Raw genomic sequence first — 14,385 nt, forward strand, 5'->3', positions numbered from 1 at the left:
TATATATTCTTGTACAAAAATGGAATCATATTATGCATATTGAAATATAATCTGCTTTTTTCACTCTCATTCATCTACAGACCTCCTTCCTGGCTAATAAATATGCCATATCTTTTACTGACTACAGAGCACACCATTGTCTCACTAGATTAAAAAAAAATTAGGCATAAACTTATTGTTAAACATTTAAGCTATTTCCAATTTTTAGTTTTCATTTATTATAAAAATTGCTACATCTTTGCATGCTTCCAGTTGTTAGCTTTGCATAAATATCTAAGAGGAATTACTAGGTTAAAATGTATGCAGTATTAAAGCTTAGCCAGTCCACTGTGACCCCCCCTTTCCCTAAAAATTTACCTTCTGACACTTTCCTTTAGGGAAATATCCTTTCCCCAATATTCTCTCTAATATTATTATTTTCAGTTTTTGTAAACTTAATAGGTGAAAATAATATAATATTTACCTTAATGTCCTCTTGTGTTACTTTTTGTGTTACTGGGAAGACTAAAGACTTTTTCAAGGCTCTGTTGGTAATTTTAACTTCTTCTGCCCAATTGCTTATTACCATTCTTTGCTCATATGGGACAACTGCCTTCTTATTGATTTATGTATTAGCAACAGCAGTCATTTTTCTTCATCACACATACTGCACATGCTTTCCCCTAGTTTGTCATTTTCCTCCTACTTTTATTTATTGTGCTTTTTAGAAATTTTTCAAAAAGTAATCTTTATGATTTTGAAAAAGACTGGCTACAGAAATAAAGAGCATTGAGCATATCTGTTTATCTTAAAGTAATGTCATTCAAAGAGCCAGGAAATTTTAAGTATGTTAAATTCTCTTCTTGCAATTTTGACACATTTATTTGTGTTTTTAGAAGTACAGAAAATTTGAGTTTTTAATGTAGTTAAGTCTATTCTTTTTTGATACAGTTTCTGACTTTTCAGCCAGTCCTTGCTTAACAATTATAATAATATTTATCTATAATTTTTCTGAATTTTTCATTTCTTTTTCACATTTAAACTTATCTGGAGTCTATTTTAATCTAAAGTGTGAGTTCTAAATTTTCCCTCCAAATGTTAGTCAGTTGTCTTAAGATTAGTTATTGAATACTCCACTTGCTATGATTTGTTACTTTTAGAGTATATTAAATGTTTACATATACCTGAGGCTGTTTTGAATACTCTATTCCACTAAAACTTCTTATTTGGCTCTGAGTGTACACAGTTTTAATTATTGGACATTTTCCCTGCAAATCCACCCACCTATACAAGATTGTTCTTTTTTCTTCTTTTAGAATTACCCTGACTATTTGTGCCCAAGTATCCTTCCAGATGAAATGCCCACTGGGCTCTTTAAGACACCAAGTTGAATCTAAATGTAGATTTTTTAAATGTTGAGTCTTTCATTCAGACACAGTATGTCTCTATTTGTTTAAAACTTTTATGTTCCTCCATAAAAATCCGAACACTTTCTTTTTCTAGTACCCCATACATCTTTTGATTAAGCTTTTGCCTGGGGATTCCTCTTCGTGGGTCTCTTTCCTGGTTGAGCCAATGCTGGCACGTGCTCACGGGGGCTTTTTGTGCACGGGATCAGGTGACCAGAGCTTGAATCAGGGTTCAGTCACTTCCTTGGCTGTGTGACCTTGGCAAGCAAACATTCCTCAGCTCAAATGTTCTGTTCTCATCTTGTCTGCAAAACATACCTAATAATACCATGTACCTTAGTGGGGTACTGGAAAAAAATCATTGAGGAAAAGTAAGTAAAGCTCAATACCAAGGGCCTGACCTCCAGACACAGGAACCTATGCTCTGATGGTGAAGATTCTACACTAGTGAACGTTCGTCCATCAAACCTGACCTTGAACGTTGTTTCACAAATCCAAAGGCTTTAAGAAACTATCTTCCAAAACAAACTCAATTTCTTTTTAAAAAAAATAATTTTATCTTATTTGCTTTTTAATTTTGGGTTTTGTCGACCTTCATTGCTGTCTTCTCTAACTGTGGCGAGCAGGGGCTCCTCCCCAGCTGCAAGGCATGGGCTTCTCACTGCAGTGGCTCCTCTTGTTGCAAAGCATGGGCTGTAGGGCACAAGGGTTTCCACATGTGGCGCCTGGGGTTAGTCATTATGGCTCACAAGCTCCAGAGAACAGGCTCATTAAATCAGCTGTGGCACACTGCTTTGCGGCATGTGGGGTCTTGCCAGACCAGGATTCGAACCTGTGTCTCCTGCATTGACAAGAAGGTTCTTTGCCACTGAGCCACCAAGGAAGCCCCCAAACTTGCAATTTCTGAAGAGAATGTACTTCACCGTGGTTTCTTCAGAACATGCTACAAGGATCATGAAGGCTTAGCATGTGAGACTGTCTGCCAACCAGAACACTCTCATTTAAAGCATCAGAGAGCACAAGACTCCATGCATGATATTTACATGTGGAGCTCACGTGCTTATGGATCTGGGCACTGTGACAGCATCCCAGGCTCGCCACACCAGAGACAGTCCCAGCGGGGATACAAGTTGCTTCAGCTGCGGGGCATCAGGTCATTCCTAGGGTCACAGCTCTCACACGGATGGCCACAGGTGGTGTGAGGGCCATCAGGCCTGTTAGCGCCTCAGCAACCCAGACCTGGCCCCCACCCACACCCGAGCCTGGAGGCATTATTCTCTCTCCTGCTCATTCCTTTAAATGTGTTCCCTGCTGTCTTTGTGGCTATTTATCATCTCTGTGAAATGATCGAATCAGCCCAGGCGTTTTCAGTTCTGGCAAATCCTAGAGTTCCCTGTTAAAAATATCTTGGCAGACTGCCACGGAATTGCAACAAACAAAACCAGTGATCCTGCTTCAAACTTCTATTGCTTGCCTTGATGGTAATTCGTATGGTTTTAGTCACTTATCTGTGACAGTGGCATGAGTGAGTGATTTTTCTCGGAGTGTTAGATAGGTATTTTAAGAATGTGGGACAGCTTTCCCCAAAGCTGTACAGTAACAGGCCTCCAAACTCTAAAAACCAATTGAACTGATTAAAAAGCATCATCTGGTGATTTTTAAGAAAGCATTTAATGGAACGCCACCAGTCAAATGAGGAAGCGCAATTCTGACACCTTCTTTCCTAACTGTCCCTTCGTTGCAGTCAGGATCTGTTAAGCCATCTCTGCCCTTCTGACCAGTTTATCTTGTAACAGTCCCTCTGTCTGACAGCAGCCAATGTTCTGTCTTCCAAGATGCAATAAACCTATGCTAAACCTTTCTCTAGTTGTGATGCTCTCTCACTTGGCTTTGAGGGAGTGCAGAGTTCAATTTAGCACGAAATCATGTAACAGTTAGCTCATGCTCTCTTCCTTTTCATCAGCAGCACGTCCCTTCTCCTTCCCGTAAGAGGCCTAGCCCGGGTGGAATTATAGAGACACGCATCTGGCTGACATCAGAGCCAGACCTAGAACTGGTCCAAGACACATAGATCATGCCCACAGTGTAGACACAATCTGGGCCAGTGTTCAAGCAAGGCTGTGGTTGATTGGATTTAGCGCATCTCCTCTCACCCCGCACACACACGAATGAGACGCACACACCCCCACAGGTCAGCCATCTCACTGGAGGTTGGCACGCCGCAGGATTATAAACTGCTACTTTGGACCTCTCATGATACTGAGCTTGGATTTGAGGGAAATCAGTTGGCGCTTAATATACTTAATGTTTAATACTTGTTGATTTTTAAATGACTTTTGGGACTAGAGAGAAAAAGAGGGAAGAAACCCATAAAGTAATTGGAAGTGACCACAGAGATTTACTGCAGTGGAGAGCCCAAAAGAGTTCACACAAAGCTGCTGGTTTCTGGCAATTCATGGTTCGGTCTTGTCAATGACCACACTGCATGATGGACTCGTTGGCCACCAAAGACTTTCACAGATCAGTCTCATGGTGGCTGGCTTTCTTGCTGCTAAAGGTTCTTTTAAAAAAAACTCTAATTTGTCTTTTCACTTTTGGAATATCTCTTTTGTTTTACTAATTAATCAAAGAAAATGAAAATGCAATTTTCAAAGAAATTCTTCTCTACATAGTGCTTCATCATAAACTTGCTGTGTAAACTTGTACAAATTACTTAACCTCTCTGAGTTCCAGGTTTACTCAGATGGCTTATTTCATCTTTAACTGGTTGTCTTGACATGATGTGGACTATGCCAGGCAAATATTAGGCACTCAATAAATATATCGTGAAAAACTACAGCCATGATTGTACTTTCTCAAAAAAAAAAAAAAAAAAAAAAGAAAGAAAGAAAGAAAGAAAAACAAAGAGAAGGGAAAAAAACAGGAAAAGTTTAAAAAATTCTCTATTAAGCTAACCTGGATTTTCCTGAAAAATACTGAAGTGATACATTTTTACAACATTATTGAGCTCAGACATGAATCATAAAATGAATAACAGAATTATTTCAAAACCAGAATATTGTTACTTACCTTCTCTGACTTGGTTAATTTCCTAGGCAGTAGTACCTAGGCATCCGACATCTAGAATAAATGTCTCATTATTTTGTTATTATTGTACTTCCAAAATTATAAATCTGCTTTGATGAAACCAAATCTAATTTCCCCCTAACCTTTCCCAATGCTGTTATTCAATGTAAAATCATCACTGTGGCCAACAGGCATAAAGGGAAAGAAGACAGGCACTTGGCTAATATTTGCAATTCCTTCTCTGAGATTATTCACTTAAGCTTATAGAGACAGAAACACCAAGCTTTCAGGAAATTGTCTGGTTACAAAGGCCTCAGGAAGAAGGAAGAGGCTGCCCAGACTAGAAGCACCAGGATGAAAGGAATTCTATCTTGCTTTTGCCACTATCCAGAGGTATCTGAAAAGGTATGGTAAGGGTGGGGGTAGACAATAAGGGACTGAATTATTGACAGAGAGTTTAAACAATAATAAGACCAACTCAGTGGATCTGTTTGTGTTTTTACCATGCACTGACAAGGTTGAACAATATCAGGGATGAAATTCTCTTCAACTCCAGCGCAGACCTCTGCTCAGCCCTGCCCACCCCTTGGACACTGTTCCACTGATGCTGTTCCAAATTCCTCAGACATGGCCTGGCACATAACAAGTATGAACTACAGGAGAACATGCTAAGGTGGGAAATAAGGATCTAGAATCCTCCTTCCCCCATAAATCCTTTGCTGTCTTTACCCACTGATTTTTTTGAAAACATGAAAGCCATACTGCAAAATTCCCATTGTACTTTGTATATCTCTGGCCCTTACCAAAATCCTGTGCTAAATTTTAGATTCCACAGCTCAAAGAAAATGTCCACTCAGTGAGGACAAGGCAATAATGGGAAAAGTTCTGGAAGACCTCAGATTACGGACCAAACAAGAGAAGGTTGGAGGGTTGAAGTCTTTAATGCACAACATAGAGCATGAAGTGTAGGCTGGTGACCAGACCAACTCCTCTTTCCCAGGAGCACATTGGACTTCATGGATAACAGAGGCTTTGTGTCAGGGGGTCTCCCTAGCATCAAGTAAATGGACCCCAGAAGTCTTAGTTGCTCATCCTCCTGCTAATCTAAGCAGGATGGAAAAGTGTGCTTTCCATCACTTTTTCCATCTGCAACTTCAATCTCCAGTGACTTCTATGTACAGCAAATCCCCTACATACAAAGCTTCAAGATGCAAACTTTCAAAGATGTGAGCACACATTTGAGTGTCTAATCACGTAAGTTAGTTCACATATCTGGTGCATACTGTTAAGTATGTGCAACCCCTATAGGAGGCTGTGCTTCTGTGCACATTATTGTATAATACCACAGAGTAGAGTGATACAGGATCCTTCCGTCAAGCCTAGGATGTCAGGAAGCAAGCACAAAAGCAGTGGTATATAGGTGATTGTGTTAGTTGGGTATCTGAAGCAGTAGAATCACCTGTATGTTGCTGAGATGGTAAAGAAAGAAACCACTGGGACTCGAGGTACTGGTGTGTCAAAAGAGGCTAACTGTAAGAAAGGTCCCACTCTGGCGGGAGATGTCACAGTGGGGAAGGCTGTGTATCTGGGGACCGGGGTGTACGGGATTCCTCTGAACTTCTGTTCAATTTTGCTGTGAACCTAAATTTGCTCAAAATAGAAGATTAAAAAAAAAAAAAAAGAAAAAGCTGACTGGAAGGAATGGAGAGAACTACTGCCAGAGCATAAAAGAAATTGTTTCATTTGCATGGTGCTTTGAAACTTCCAAAATGTTTTTTTCTCTCTTAAGATTCTGTGAAACTAGGAGGACAGGTGGCATTATATCCGTTTTTCAAGATACGAAGATCGAACCTTACAAAGTTCAAGTGACTTGTCTTAGCACAAAGAACAGATGAGCATTCAAATCAGGTCTTAAAACCAGCCACCTGATTCTAAGCCCAAAGACCAATGCAGTTGCCACCTGTATCTCTAAAGATTCACAAGCTGTCAGAGAAAAAAGGACCTTCTTTCTGTCCTGGATTAGATATTTCAAATAAATGTTTCCTCAATTATCAATGTAATGAAATGAAGGCAATTTAAAAAAAGAGATGTAAAAAAAATCATGATGGAAAAGAAAGATTATACAAACTGTGAGATAATCCACACTATGTACCCTTTCAGACCCTCCAAACTTCTAAAATGGCTATTTTGAAATCATCAACATGAATGGAACCTATGCTGATAGTGGATGGGGAACTTAAAAGTCTCCAGATCATTCCTAGGGAATTAAACAAATTCATGATTTCTCAGGACTGGCAAGCTCCAAAAAGAAGTTCCCAGGGAGACCAGGGGCAAAAATAATGCTTCATGTATTGGATGAGCCTTGGCCTTGGGACACAGGCGCATTAACGCAGAAGGCAGTGAGTTTATGTACATCAGTTCTAACTTTTTAATAATAATTAAAAATAATACTAACTAACAGCTAATTTTGTACCAAGATTTGTTCTAAGTGCTTTGTACTCTTAAGAGTTTCAGTGAATAAAAACTAAATTTGTTTTGCAATATCAAGATACCCTTTGGAGTAATCAGACAGTGTCTCCAACTCCAAAGACTGGGGACTTGCCACTTTCGGTTCTATAACTCTGGGCTTGGTTTCATCAAGAAAGAATGAAGTGATGGCCTGAGAGCTGTCTTGTGAATTAAAACAGAAAGCTCTGGACCAACAGAGGAATGTAGACATTTCCTTTAAAAACCATAATTGAGTATAAACCAGCTCTCCAAATAGGTTAAGGCTTTTTGCCTTACAGGTAAAATGTGGTAGAACTTATTTCAGAGACCAGCCTCTCAATATTTCAAAGAAGTGTGACTTCTAAAAAGTTTTACCATCATATAATTTCTAACATTAAGCCTTTCCTATATTGCCAATAATTTCAAAGAACAAGAGGCAGGTATATAAAAACCAAAGACATTTCACATCTTTAGAGGGTGCTCATCAGACATTCAATAATAAGATACTTACAGGCGTTTAGTGGTGATCTGAGCCCCATGCTGGACACACATAGATGTTCATTTTAGGTAAAAATGCAAGGAAAATATTTCTTGGTAATGTGCTTTGTGATAACCTCGCTAGCATATTTTATCTGCTTGTTAATGTCTGATAACTCATTTAAATAGGATAGACTCTTTCCTGAACCAGTGATGAGTTTTAATATGCAAGCACCTACAGAGGTAACAATGACTGACATCTACAATAAGACGTAGATTCTGCATCAGAGCGGAGGTTTGACCCAGTAAGACTATGGTGGCCTGACTTCCCAGGCAAGATTTAGTGAAGAAGCAGAACAAGTCAGACAAACATCTGACTGCCTCAGTCACTGTCTAGTAACCAGTCATTCCCTGCTACATGCTGGCTTCAGGAACTGCTTATGAAAAGTGACTACACTCTGGACACAATCAAGGAGACTGGCGTAGGCCCTCTGGTTAACCTGGAGGGAGGGGGGGTGGGTATTTATGCTGCCTTGAAAATGTATTCTTATGGAAGTGTGACATCTCAGTTACGGGCTCAGTCCTGTTCCCTGCTCACTGGTCATCTGAGAGTCACCCCATCGACAATCCAGCGCCCCCGCCCCACCGAACCACAGCCGTGCTCTACAGAGGGAGTCCTTGCCTTGCTGAATCATCAATCCTACTTCCTACCAGCACGCCCCAAGTCCTGACTGAGAATTCTCTGATCAAAAACACCCAAACATGGTCATTTCTATCCTCACAAAAGAGAATATAATTTAACAAAATTGTGCAGGGCTGAAGAACACGCCTGCCCTGGTGCACTAAAATTTTCTATCGGGCAGAGCCACCTAGTGGTAGAACAGAATATGTTTGTTTTCTTTTTTCAGTTCAGCTCAGTTCAGTATCTCAGTATTGTTTGACTCTTTGTGACCCCATGGACTGCAGCATGCCAGGCTTCCCTGTCCATCACCAACACCCGGAGTTTACTTAGACTCGTGTCCATTGAGTCGGTGATGCCATCCAACCATCTCATCCTCTGTCGTCCCCTTCTCCTCCCGCCTTCAATCTTTCCCAGCATCAGGGTCTTTTCCAGTGAGTCAGTTCTTTGCAACAGGTGGCCAAAGTATTGGAGTTTTTAAATTCTCATTTAATTTCTCTCTGCTGGTGTCTCAGATGGTAAAGAATCCACCTGCAATGTGGGAGACATGGGTTTGACCCCTGGGCTGGGCAGATCCCTTGAAGGAGGGAATAGCAACCCACTCCAGTATTCTTACCTGGAGAATCCCAAGGAGAGAGGGGCCTGGGGGACTACAATCCGTGGGGTCACAAAGAGCTGGACATGACCGAGCCCCTAACACCAAGAACAATCCAACCTAAGTGGGGTTTCTTTTCTTTTGTTTGTTATATGTTCATTTTTACTCACTCTTGTTCAGTCATCCTGTTGAGACTGTCACCTCCATCTGTTTTCCTGACCAAACATCTATTCATCCAAGATAAACAAACCTACAGTTTGTTATAACCGTAAACTTCTAGAACTAAAACAGAAGCCTACTCAACAGTGTCTCTTTAGAAGGGCAAGAAAACATAAGTACTAATTTATTTCTAAAAACAAAGAATCACTGAGATATTTACATTGTACTTTTCTATTTTCCGTAACTCACACTTCCATTTCTCCACAAGACACCAATGTACGCCCATGAAAATGGTCACATAAAATTTATAGGCACAGAGAAGGTGAGTGAAAGTCCTCAACTGTGGCCTCCAACACCGCTCCCCCACTCACATAGACTCCATGGTAGAAACGAGAAGTACCTTGGGTTGTTGTGGTTTGGTTCCTTTTCTTCCTCTAAAGTAGGTAAACATTCATAGTCGGCTAGGACAGAAGAAAACCAGGCTCATTATTAGTCACTGAAATTCTACTTTTTATCCACAAGACTTATGCCGTTGAACATCATATCTCTCTGATCCATTACTTGTGCAGAAACAGCCTCACCAGGGAATTTCAGAGGTTAAAAGATTAATCATGGCAAGGCTCTTGAAATGGAAAAAGCACTAATGGTGCAGATGCAAGACTTCAGCATGTCTCTGGCCCCAGCGGCAAAGGGCACAATTCATCACTGCTTGGTTGTTCAGCCGCTGAACAACCCCCAGGGGCTCCAAAGACTAGAATCTGCACAGTTCAGGGTAGACGCTGGAATAAAACAGCTTCACCGAGGTTCTGCTGTGCCTGCAGAATGATTTCAGTAGGGAGCAAGAAGCAGGTAAAGCGGGGAACAACCGACCTTCTTAAAGCCAGAATTTTCTCCCGTTACATGTCTACTGTTTTTAAGGGATGGAAATCTGCTGGATCTATCTAGATGTGTCAAAACAACTCTCTTCTTTAGTTGTCAAATGGAAATGGCTTTAGTGATTGTAACAGGACCATGACTTGTACTGCAATTATCTCAGCCACAAAAAAGGAAATACACCAAAATATTGAGATTATCTCTGGGTGGTGGAAATTTTTTCTTCATTCTACCTTTTTTTTTGCATTTTCCAAATTCTGCTGTGTATGCACATTACTTTTATAAACTAAAAGCCACAAAAGGAAACTACTTTAAGGATTATCTCAATGACTCACCCCTACGCTCAAATGCTTTACCAAGCCACTCTTCCCCCAAATAGTCCATGTTAGTTAAGTAGTTTTCATCTTTTGGAAATTTCATCTTGATGAGCCTCTGGTACAAAAATTCTGTTAACAAGTATCTGGTTTTGAGAACTCCATTGTAGATTGTTGAATCTGATAGATCCCTGGGTTGTTTTTTGTTTTTGTTTTTTAGATAAATGTTTAAAAAAAAGTGGTTTGATAATATAAATAGTGGATTGTATTAACTTAACATGAGCATTAAGATAATTTATTGATTTTTTAGAGAAATTAAAAATAGAAGAAAAAAAAAACAGGTGTATCATTTCTAAGTCCAAATATTGATTTAATGAAAATTAAGGAATGTATGGGCTTCCTTGGTGGCTCAGTCGGTAAACAATCCGCCTGCAATGCAGGAGACCAGGTTCGATCCCTGGGTCTGGAACATCTCCTGGCAAAGAAAATGGCTACTGACTCCAGTATTCTTGCCTGGGAAATCCCACGGACAGAGGAGCCTGGTGGGCTATAGTCCATGGAGTTGCAAGAGTCAGACATGATTTAGCACTAAACTACCATCAGCAAGGAACATATACAACAATTACTGTCAGATATCAACTGGAAATTAAGTTATAATGGGATATTCATATTACTATCTCTGCTAGCACAATCCAATAGCACTTTCTACAATGAAGGGAGTGTTCTAGATTTGCACAGTCTGATATAATAGCCATTAGCCACAGGTGGCTGCAGTGACTAAGGTATGAAGTTTTAAACTTTTATTTAGTTTTTAAAATTTTAAGTTAAATAGACATAGATGGCTAGTGCCTATTAGCGCAGATCTATGTAAACTATATTTGGTAAAGTTTTACATCTATGCACACATTAAAATCACAGATCTCTAAATTCTATAATACTTTGGATAATGCTGGATGCTAACTTTTTCCAGAGAGTTTGGTCTCAAGAGATTTCCTCACTTGAAAAAAAAAGAGTCCATTTTCTTCTTGAAAAAGTCCATTTGAAAAAATGTGCAAAAATACAAATAAGTGGCAACAACTTATGCAATAATTAAACTATATATTTAAGGATGGTCAGGCCCCAGTTAACTCCTTACATGTGCTGGAAGAAAGGTAGGTGGGCTCCCAGGGTCCCACCCAGGATCCAATGGCAGAGTTATGAAGAGGGGGCAGGTTTCTCTTAGCAGAGAGCACACAGAAAGCCACCTTCGGTTATTCCACACCACATACCGTTTCGATTCATGCTGTTCATCCATTTATCAAGCTCTTCCATTTCTATTTCCATCACAGAGGGTGTGTCTTCCTCAAAAATAGGGCTAGAGAGAGAAAGTCAAGAGCTTGTTGGAAAAAGAGAACAAAAGACAAAACCAATAGGTTTTGTGATGTGCTAAATTTTGTTTGAGGACAGCCTAGGCTGTTGACTATGAGGAAGGTGAACTTGATTCAATGTCTTATGCTCCACGGTAATCTAGGAGTTTGCTCTATTCAAGAGGACCAAACTCTAACAGGAACAAAAGCAAAACCAAAAATAAACCTTCGTCCACTACTGATGATGGGCTGAGAGGAAGCACAGGAGAGTTGGCTCCCCCCAAGGTACTGAGATGAGTCTGAGGCTCCTCCAGGGAGCTGCCACATTTAGCATTTTAGCCTTGCTCAATTTCACTTCCCTATCTTTGGGGGTTTTTTGATCAGCGCTCCAGGTCAGGAGACTGATTGACGGGCCACTTTCACCACCTCGCCCTTCCATTTCCAGGCTTTCCTGCCTGGAAGAAATGGAGCCCTTGTGCTCAGAAATCCAGGGCCCTCCCTGGCTGGGGTTCAGCTCTCCCCGGGGAGCGAAGAGTTCCTAGTTAATGTAGGTAGGATTGGGGGAGGGGCCCACCTGCTCTGATCCCCTGGCTGCCACCCTGTGGAGGAAGCCAGCCTAGGGTCCAAACAAGCAGGGCAGAGAGATGGTAACGCGCCCGCCCCAGGCCACCCCTCCAGGTGGAATCCACTCTCCCCATCCCCTCCTGCCTCCTCCATTTCTCTTCCTGCCCCACTCCCCACCAGGATCTTTTCACCATACAAACTCTGGGCTTCTACTAGGGTTCCTCTCTTTTAACACCAACTAAAATCTCTTCCCTGGTGATAAATCTTTTAATCAGAATAAATGAATTGAAGTCCTTGAAATACACCCAGGGTCAGAATACTCAATCATAGATGCATTTGGAATTGACAGTGGTCAGAAAAAGGTTCTTTTCTGAACAGAGGACCTTCTCCCCTGTCAGATCCCCTGGCCTGTGGTGAGGTGTGGGAACTCCAGCACATTCTCTTGGAGTTAGGGAAGCAGAAGGGCCCTGCCAGGGCTGTCAAAACCAGAACTCTTGAAAATCTGGCCCTTTGATCTGCTCACCACCACCCCGCCCTCCACCAACATCCTGGTCCACCCCAAAGCTGAACTGGACACGGGTTGGGGGTGGGGGGGACTTACACTTTCACGTTTTCACTTCCCAGTTCATCTAAAAGACAGTAAATATAAAAGTCATGTTAGTGTTCAGTATGTGTAAGAACATTTTATTTCCACATCAGCTGAAATCTCCTCTACAAAGAGGGGAAATGACTTCCAAGAGATTACGTCTTGAAAGGGGCTACAGTTAACTTCTACGTCAATCAAGGGCAGATTGCCATTGTGAAATGCGGTCTCGTCTATGTGAAATCTTTCTTTTAGATCTAGTGATCCTCGGAGAGCGTTTAAACAACTGCTCTCTCATCTCCTTGTGACACAGCAAACTGAACTCTGGGACCCTATCCCTTGTCACGGAGTAGGACGCAGGGCATCCCTCCTAGGCTCCCCTGGGGACCCTCCTCTCACCCCTGCTCTTTGTACGGCTGTACCCCTCACAGTCTTCTGGTCTCAATGAAACCAACCCCCTAAGACAGAAGGACCCCTGCCAGTTGATTAATCTCTCTCCCTTACTTGTTCCCTCTGACCTCAATCCTGGGCTAACTGAACATTAATCAACCAGAGTCCAATGACTAAAATGGCTGTGTAGATGTCATCATTAAAGCACAAACTCAGGTTGTCTCTCCAGGACAAGAGAAGCTCACGGACCCCCAGCCATGACCCACCTGGCCAGAGAATCGTAAACCAGAGACATCCTGACTCCCAAAATCATGATTAAGAAATGTCACAGTTGATGATTAATTGCAGCCTCTTTGTTCTTTTCCTTTAAAAACACCCCAAACTCCACCATCAAATTGGAGTGGATCTGAGACGTCTCTCCTGCCCACTTTTATGGCAACCTGTAATAAACCCTTCCTTTGCTGCAGACTCCCACTGTCAGCGTCTGGCTTCCTGTATGGCAGACACAAGAGTCCTTTGCCCCGTTATATCAGCTTTCCTCAGAGAGGCCTCCCCCATCTCCTCTGTCTGAGACAGGGCCCATCTCTGCCAGCTCAGCTTCTCTTTGCTCCTTCACAGTGTCTGCCACGATCTGCCATCAATCAGGTTCTCTGGTCAACTCTTCACTGTCTGTCTCTCCCACTAGACCGTAGCTCCCCAAAGGGCGGGATCACGTCTGCCTTGTTCATTGCGACATCCCCACTCATCCAGCTTGCACCATTCCCGACAAACACCCCATATGAATTGAATAAACGAACAGGTCTTCATCTGGATAGTCCAACGCTGGGTTTAAATTCGTGCCCAATGTTTTGGATTTAGCATCTCATAATAGTGAAACTTCCAACAGGCTTGCTTTTGGTTGCTTTAGTTGACATGCATCAGGTGACAGTCTGCAAAATGGCTTGGATGTGGATCAGATTCCAGATGGACATGTGGCAAGAATTAGAGCCAAGTGCCCCAGGTCAACCTCTCTTTTGCTTGGCAGGGGGACAGATGCACCCAGAGAAACGAGGCAACGATGGCCAGTGAGTGGACAGCACAGCCCCAACACGCTCCCTGTGATGTGAAGAACCACCGAAAAGCACACTGCCTTGCAGAGATCCACTGAAGACTCAGAGGGTCATGATTCTCAGCCATCAGAGGCCTCCTTTGTCTGGGGGGCAGAGGGGAGGCCCCAGCGAGGGAGCACAACCAGCAGACACCTGGAACTGAGCTCCTGGCAGCCAGGAGCCGCTGCAATTTCCTGTGGGTTGGCAGGCTTTAATGGCACCATTAACTCCGGGAAGCTGGGCAGGGTTGCCAATTTCACGCCATCACTGCTGCCCTTCGAGGGGCGGTAGCTTGTGTCCTCCCACTCTTGGGCAAGTATCTGAAGCTCCCTGCAGACACCCGACTCCTCTGGCAAAGGGGGGGATGTTCACCTTA

General features: G+C 42.1%; 1 protein-coding gene across 1 annotated transcript in view; it reads right to left on the bottom strand.

Annotated features, from left to right (window-relative positions):
- The window catches only part of TMEM154 (transmembrane protein 154), a 51,826-nt gene that overhangs the window by 4,791 nt on the left and 32,650 nt on the right, over positions 1–14,385 (bottom strand). Inside the window, exons 4-6 of the mRNA XM_065904195.1 lie at positions 12,550–12,577; positions 11,307–11,392; positions 9,252–9,312 (exon numbers count right to left, since the gene is read on the bottom strand). Coding sequence (XP_065760267.1) covers positions 9,252–9,312; positions 11,307–11,392; positions 12,550–12,577 — 175 coding nt within the window. The remainder of the gene's footprint in view (positions 1–9,251; positions 9,313–11,306; positions 11,393–12,549; positions 12,578–14,385) is intronic.

The sequence above is a fragment of the Muntiacus reevesi genome, chromosome 13, assembly GCF_963930625.1.
Source record: "Muntiacus reevesi chromosome 13, mMunRee1.1, whole genome shotgun sequence".
NCBI lineage: Eukaryota > Metazoa > Chordata > Mammalia > Artiodactyla > Cervidae > Muntiacus > Muntiacus reevesi.